Consider the following 7439-nt stretch of genomic DNA (forward strand, 5'->3'; position numbering starts at 1 on the left):
TAATGACCGCATATCTGCTTGCTTCGCTGCAAATGATGTCGAATTAAGACGATAGTCTTGTGCCGCCCCTGATAGGTAACACCCTCTCTTCTCCTCCCTACCACTCCTCACGCTCTTCACCTCCCCTCTCACTCCTCCCATGATGAATGCAAAGGAGCTTTTGCTGAATTCAATTCCAATTTTCCGCGTTCGCCCTGCTCTCGCGCCATCTGTTGGAACCTTTTATTACTGTTGGCTTAAAGCCGGCTACAGAGACGCGGCTTCAGTCGGTTTGTTTTTAACGCGTAGCGTCTCTTCGACACCATTTCTAACGCCCTATTTTTTTATTTACTAACGTAAAAACCAGTGCAGTGTCTATTCTTAATAAATGAACGCTGCGGATCAAGGTTATGTACATATATTTTGCCTCAAATAGGCCTGATGCTTCCTTTGCGCTGTATAATGGTGCCGTGTATGACCCTGTGCCACCAGTGCTAGTAGCTTGGTTGGTTTTGGCCGGGCGGTTGAATCGAGTGACAGACAGACAGACAGACACTGTTTCTCGCGTTTAGGTAACCCAAGAAAGACTGTTGTCTTTAAAAAAATGTGGTTGATCCCTCTTATATAGGAATCGGTATAGAACACGAAAGTGAAACGTGTCTTCACAGAAGTAGTGTAATGTTTATTGCACATTGATATATAATGTCTATTGGTGTTTTGTGGCTAAAGCGCCCTTAGGCGTTGATGCACCCACGCTGACGCCTGGTGGCACGTCTCCTCCATCACGACTACCAACGTCGATGACCACGAGCAACCGTCGTGCATATGGAAGCTGCACTACGCTGCACACGCTAGCACAACGCGAAAGACGAAGCACGTAACTGACACACTAATACAACGCGCAAGACAAAGCACGTAACTGAATCGTCACCGAGTCAAATCAGCGCGTACAGCGCGTCGTAATTGCAGCCTCCGCGATCAACTTCAGAAACATTTTCAGAGCTAATTGCGGAGGCCACGCTCCGCTGTGCTGAGTACGGTGAACGCCACCTAGGTGGCGTTGGTAGTGCTTCTTGATGCCAGCGTCCCTTCGAATGCTGGCATCGAGGCGTCGTAGTGCTGAGACCACCGAAGCGTTCACTGTCGGTGCGCGTTAGTGTCATAATGCAGTATTTCTCTTTTCTGCTCGTAGGCGGCGGCACCGCCCCGAGCAAGAGCGCGGGTACACGGAGGAGTGTTAGATATATAAGGCGCGTCTGTGTAGCTCTCTGCAAATGCGTTTGTGGCGCAATGGGTTAAACGCTCGGCGATCTATCGTCGCGGACCGAGAGGTCGTGGGTTCGATTTCCAAATTTTGCATGTTTGTGGAACTTTTTCTTCTGGTTTCTTTCTTTGTATTATGTTCTATGACGTATTTCCGTGACGGAAATACGTCACGGAAATACGTCGCGGCCCAGACCAAGCGTACAGCAATGGACGCACATACGTGTGGATTCGCAATTATCCGTGACGGAAATACGTCAGTGAAGTCTTGGTGGACCCCGGCATAAAACACTTTCGTGTTAAAATGTCTGATAGGAATTGGCTCCACGCTGCGCTTTCTCACAGAGCATCGCGGCCCAGACCAAGCGTACAGCAATGGACGCACATACGTGTGGATTCGCAATTATCCTTTGTAATATGTGCCCTTTCCGGCGTGCGTTGCTTCGGACGCGCTGTTCTTTTATACAGCAAACTTATGCCCTTTTTCGCCCAGCATTCCCTGCTTCGGCCTTTCGCGCGATTCAGTCGCTCTTGTGCAGAACACCGAAGCACTGCAGTGAAGCGTACAGTTGTGGCGCTCGCGCCGGCGCCCACTAATGAGGAATGTGTCGGACGCACTGATGCCGCATCCTTATCGCTGCGGTTGACTGCGATAAACGCTCGCGACGATGTCTACGCATATCTGTGCGACGACTATTACCCCCCGCAGATCGTGAAAAGTGTGCCTCACAACATGTAGATCGGTCATAGATTGTATAACTGTCAGTCCTGCGCCTTGTATGGGAGCGGTTACTTGAAAAGGTAGTTTTCATAAACATTAACTGCCGTCCGCCCTACACAGTGTCTATGTGAGCCGAGTTACACTTGCGAGAGATAGCGCTCCGGCGAAAGCCAAACGCTGATGATTTTGCCTGTCTGTAAGGTAGGGTTCTTGCGCGCTGCCACCCATCCTCTCAAGCCAGCTTCGTGCATGCAATTCCTGGTGGTACCGAGGCTGACGTCCAACTCAAGTGCATCGCATATTTCCTTAGCGCTTTGAAGCGGATCGTCAACATCTGCAGCAACAATCAAATGGTAACCTTCAGTAGACGTGCGACGCGGACGACCACAACAATGAACGTCAAAGAGTGGAACATATACATCCTAGAAAAAGATTAAACAGGCGTTCAGTAGCGTACCTAAGGCTCTGTTTCGGCGAACGCTTTCAGCCGTCTCGTAACCTGGTGATATAGATTCGAACATGCATTAGTAAACCGCACTTCCGCAATGCAAAAAAGTAGGGGTGTGGGAATACTGAATAGTTAATTTCGAAACGAATATCAAATCGAATCAAGACACAAATTGCGAACGTCAAAAGGAATATCAAGTATCAGAAAATTTTCCACTAAATGTATAGCTTCCGAATTTTGAGTAAGCAAACATGGTGCTGAACATACTCGGGGGTCTCCCAGCATTGCAAAACAAGAATGTAACAAGCTATCAGTACCTTAGGTAAGCAGCCTTGTCTAGAACGCGGTAACGGCGGCTTCCGGGGCTCTCTGGAGCCAGCCAGCGGCGTCTAACGCCAGCTGCTGGGTACGACGTCTAACGGTAGGTTCTGGGCACGTTTGGGCCAAGCAACTACCGTTAGACGTCGCTGGCTGGCACCAGAGATCCCCGGAAGCCGCCTTTCCCGCGTTCTAGACAAGGCTGCTCACGTCTGTACATAGAAATGATAATAAACAGTATGGTCTACTATTATTAAAGGGAATTCCAAATTACTATGCCAGCACTGATACGCAGTGTCAATGTGAGCCGAGTTACACATGCGAGAGATGGCCCTCTCTCGCTACGACATCAGAAAAAAAATGAAGTCACGTGAAACTCAGTTAATGAGTATTGTCATGGTGCTTTTTCTAGCAGCACAATTTTTACTGATGATATAAATATATGTTTTGCTAGAATAACATGAAAAAAATCTCTTGGACGGCCATGCGTAAAAAATGGCATTATCTCATTTTTTATGGCTCACCAGACAGCACAGTTCAGTAACTTTTGGATAATTACTCAACGGGCAACAATGTCTCTAAAACTTCACAGGAAACTGACGCCTACTTACGTATGCTTGCGCCTTCAAAATGGCGTCGTAATATACTGTAGAACCAGCGCTCTAGCGCCGGCAAACTCGCCGCAAGTGCTTTGTAAGCGAACATTCCAGCTAATGCTGATGCTGGGAATATGATTAGCCATGATGGCCGGCCACTGGTAAAGAGCACTTACTAACCAATACCTTGGTGAATTCGGCCCCTATAGACTTAGTCACGATGGCGGTACAAAAGGTGTTGCGTTCTTGCTACATCGCCGTTGAAGCGGTCGGATCCTTTATTTGACAGGGAGATAAATCGACAACTATGCGTGCCTGCCGGCAGTAATGGCTGTCTGGTGCACAGCTGCCGGCGGTCTCTGTAGCGGCATGGATAGCGCTATGGTAGCAGGTGTATGCGCGTGTGTGTGTGCATGCATCTGCGGTGCAGAGCTCAAACGAAGACCGGTCGCGAGTCCTTGGCCACACGTGACCGTCGTGACCGGACAGCGTTCCGGCTCGAAAACGGCGTCGTCGTGCACGACTTGCTGACGGCGGCGTGTACGCCACAACGGCTGAGTCTACGCCGAAGAAAACAGCACTGCCAAACTGATGGAGTGCCTGTTTCCACAATGGTCGCACACTTTACCGCCGATACGTCTTGCGTTATGACAAATGGCCCAATAACAAAATTACATTTCGTAGTAAGGAAATTAGGCAATTTGCAGGCTCAAGTTGGAATCAGCTGGCACAAGACAGGGGTAATTGGAGCTGGGCGCATGACATGATAGACGAGGGGCATGCTTCAATCCGGTGCAATTATTACGACGTCTTCATCGGTTGAAGACAAATCTATTTGTTGAAAGGCCAGCGCTGCATTAAATTTACATGTGTATATTGTGGCCAAACCTTAAGGTATTTACTGTTTTATAAGGCTTTCATAGCACGAGAATATTGAGATCATCTGTGCTAAATAAGAAAAATACCAGCGCAATTTTACTTCATTGCTCCAGGTCACGTATTTTTCAGCAAGATCCAGAGGTGCTCCATGACCACCATTTGAGCGTCTGCATTCACACAATACTTCCTTCGTGCTAACTATTCTCGATATCCTTTCACAGCTATTCTGTTTACTGAGAACGACTGTGGGCAAAGCCGCCAGATCAACGCTTTGATTACGTCTCGAAGTCGAATGCATTATTTAACGGTCGTTATAGCACTCGCACCTGTGTTGTTTACTATTAGGAATTGAATCAATTTCGCACTTGTTAATGTTTGCCAGCCTCTTTTGTCCGATGTCGGCACTCGTGACTCTGTTCCACACTCGTGGACATCATGGGCTCCGTTGACCGAGGGTACGCCTTGCAACTTGCTGGACTTTGAAGTTTTCTGCATTCTGCACGTCACACATACCATTTCTGTGCACTGTACATTGGCAATAGTTGCAACACGAAGATATATATATATATATATATATATATATATATATATATATATATATATATATATAATCGTATCATAAGAAACCAACAAAGAACTCAAGACGGCATTAATGCTGTTACTGCATTGTCCGGATTGGGCTCTGATCCCTTGTCATCTACCGAGAATTCCAGGGCTGTGGCAAGCCTGGCTAACGCAGCAATGGTGAGGGAGCGTTAACTATTCCCCAAATGTTTGTGGTGTTTTGGTTAGTGTGTTGAGCACTGGTGTTAGTATTGCTTGTGTAAGCGCCAGGGAGTCCTGGAGTGTGGGTGGTGTGTTGGAGAAGCTCCCACAGTCAGCTCACCGATGTGTGTTCTTTTTGCCCGCAGTGTAATTGAAAAAGCATTCGGTAGGTAGGCAACGAGTGTGGACCTAACGTAATATGACAATTTGCCTCATTCCTGCAGTTAGTTCATGGAGGTGCTGGGAGAGTACCAATTCGTTCATGCCGATTGTCCAGCTTTAGTTGTCACTGTAGAAATTAGCCGCTATGGCGTCGTATTCTTCAGCAGGCCACCGTCTTTTTGAAAGACACTCTTTGTGCCCTGCTTAGGACGCTCTTTGAGGACGCTCTTGGCGCCCTCCTGTGCCATGTGGCCGCGACCAAATGAACGCACTTGGTGCCGCACTATGTATTCTACAAAGTTCCTCCACAACCTTGCTGCGAAGAGGGTTGACGTCTTGTCACGCGCGCTGAACCTAGACGAAAAAAAAAAGAAAACAAGGTGAAAGAGAAAACAAAGACAGCACTCAGCGTACACACGCACCAACATCATCAGTAAACACTCATCAGTAAATCCTAGGCCTTCGTCAGGACTCAGTCCTGATTAGCCCAGAAAAACACACGAGTGCTTCTGCCCGATCTGAAGAGGAGAAATTGAAGTGCCGGACCGTACGCACGTTGTGTGCTGTCTAGTGCAGCTGTATGGACAATTTTTACCGACTGGTTTGTTCACCAAAAATAGATGGCGTTTCCAACGTGCGCAGCCGTTTCTTGCCTAAAGACCCACCGTGGTGCCTCAGCAGGGGCTCGATACCCGGTTGCGGCGGCCACGTTTCAGTAGGGATATAATGCAACAGTGCTCCTGTACTTAGGTTTAGGTGCACGTTTAAAGGATACAATGGTTGAGATGTCTGTCACAATAATAATAATTCCTGATTCTTGAAACATTCACCATAAACACACCTCGGCCTGCTGGAGCCACGGGTTTGGCTTGAGTGGCAGTACCCGCCAATTGAGGCAGTCCAGAGCACGCATGTCATATGCACATAACATAACACTGTACAATCCACAACTTACAAGGCTTTGGTACTGTTTTAAGACAGACGCTATTTTAACACAACAGATCACTGACATTTCTTACGCGTATAAAATGAGTACATGTTGTCATGCTAGTCATGAAGAAGACCTGAGGCGTTCCCCATATCGTGTTCTGACACGGAGTAGAACAAAACGTTCCCGTAAATGAAGTTGACGGACAGGCTCATAGGGATACAGAATTGTTCGGACGAAAAATGTTTAATACAACGGTTTGCCTAAAATGATTAGATAGATTTCGCATGCGTAACATAGGAAATATATTAGCACATTTCGTAGTAGTAATACCATACAGACCTCAAAATACTTTTTAACGCAGACGTCACTTTATCTCTCCCGAAAAAGGAAGAAACATGTTAACAAGACATGTCATATCTCTACACACTACAATCAAGAACAAGAACAACCTGTTTACAAACTCGGACAGGGCAGAATGTTTTAGGCGCAAACATAAAATGTACGAACTTGCGTAGTTGTGCCCATACATTTGGTAGATCGCTTTTACATGACATGTCAGAGAAAAAAATTGTCAAAAATATTTCACCCTTGGAACAGGTTCATCAGGAGAGCAAGTGCACCTAAAGCAGCTTGAGAAATGTAGATACACGTACATGCTTGTATGTTAACGGTTTAGTAGCAATGTGAAGACAAACAAGTCTAGTCTTGTGTTATTAAACAATATTAAATTATTATGGTACCATACCAATAATTGCTCAGAGTCATGTTTACTATCAGTAATAGCTATTCCATAGGTACTGCGGCATGATACTAACAAGGTGTCATCTGCGTATTGGAATGGGTTGCAGAGCTTGAGGCAGTTACCAATGACACTCACATATCAGTGAAAAAGAAGAGGCTCCGAAATTGAGCGATAAACTTCACTCTGTAAACCGATTGTCTTGCTATTTATTGATACCCGATAGACACCACCTTCGTACAGAGAGTTATGTAAGATGTCCATAATGACCAGCATTTGGCTACGGGGCTACACAGTATGTGCACACAATTGTATTCATTTTGTGAATTTCGCGAAATACATTTGAAACTGGAAACACTGAACCATCCACGAAATCCGTAATTAAATAGCTTTTCGCATAGTCAAAACAAACGCCTTTGAAGCGGCTGAAAAAGGGCATAAGCAATTCCATTATTGTCAATGGCGGAGTTCAATAAGCTTGATAAATCCTCTAAAGCAAGATTCGTGCTTCGGTCTCTGACAAAGCCGTATTGCTTTTCAGAGATCAGGCTGTGACGAGTTAAGACCGCAATCATTACGAACGATAGGTGCTTCGAGTACAATGCTTGAAAGTATAGAAATACCACGAGATTTTTGCA

At 46.2% G+C, this 7439-nt stretch overlaps 1 protein-coding gene across 1 annotated transcript in view; it reads right to left on the reverse strand.

The window, feature by feature from the left end:
* LOC119444562 (endothelin-converting enzyme 2-like) overlaps window positions 1–6044 on the reverse strand; it is a 91022-nt gene extending 84978 nt beyond the window's left edge. The window contains exon 1 of the mRNA XM_037708940.2: window positions 5973–6044. Within this exon, the coding sequence (XP_037564868.2) occupies window positions 5973–6044 (72 nt within the window). The remainder of the gene's footprint in view (window positions 1–5972) is intronic.
* Window positions 6045–7439: the final 1395 nt, after the last annotated feature.

Source organism: Dermacentor silvarum, chromosome 3 (assembly GCF_013339745.2).
Source record: "Dermacentor silvarum isolate Dsil-2018 chromosome 3, BIME_Dsil_1.4, whole genome shotgun sequence".
Taxonomy (NCBI): Eukaryota; Metazoa; Arthropoda; class Arachnida; order Ixodida; family Ixodidae; genus Dermacentor; species Dermacentor silvarum.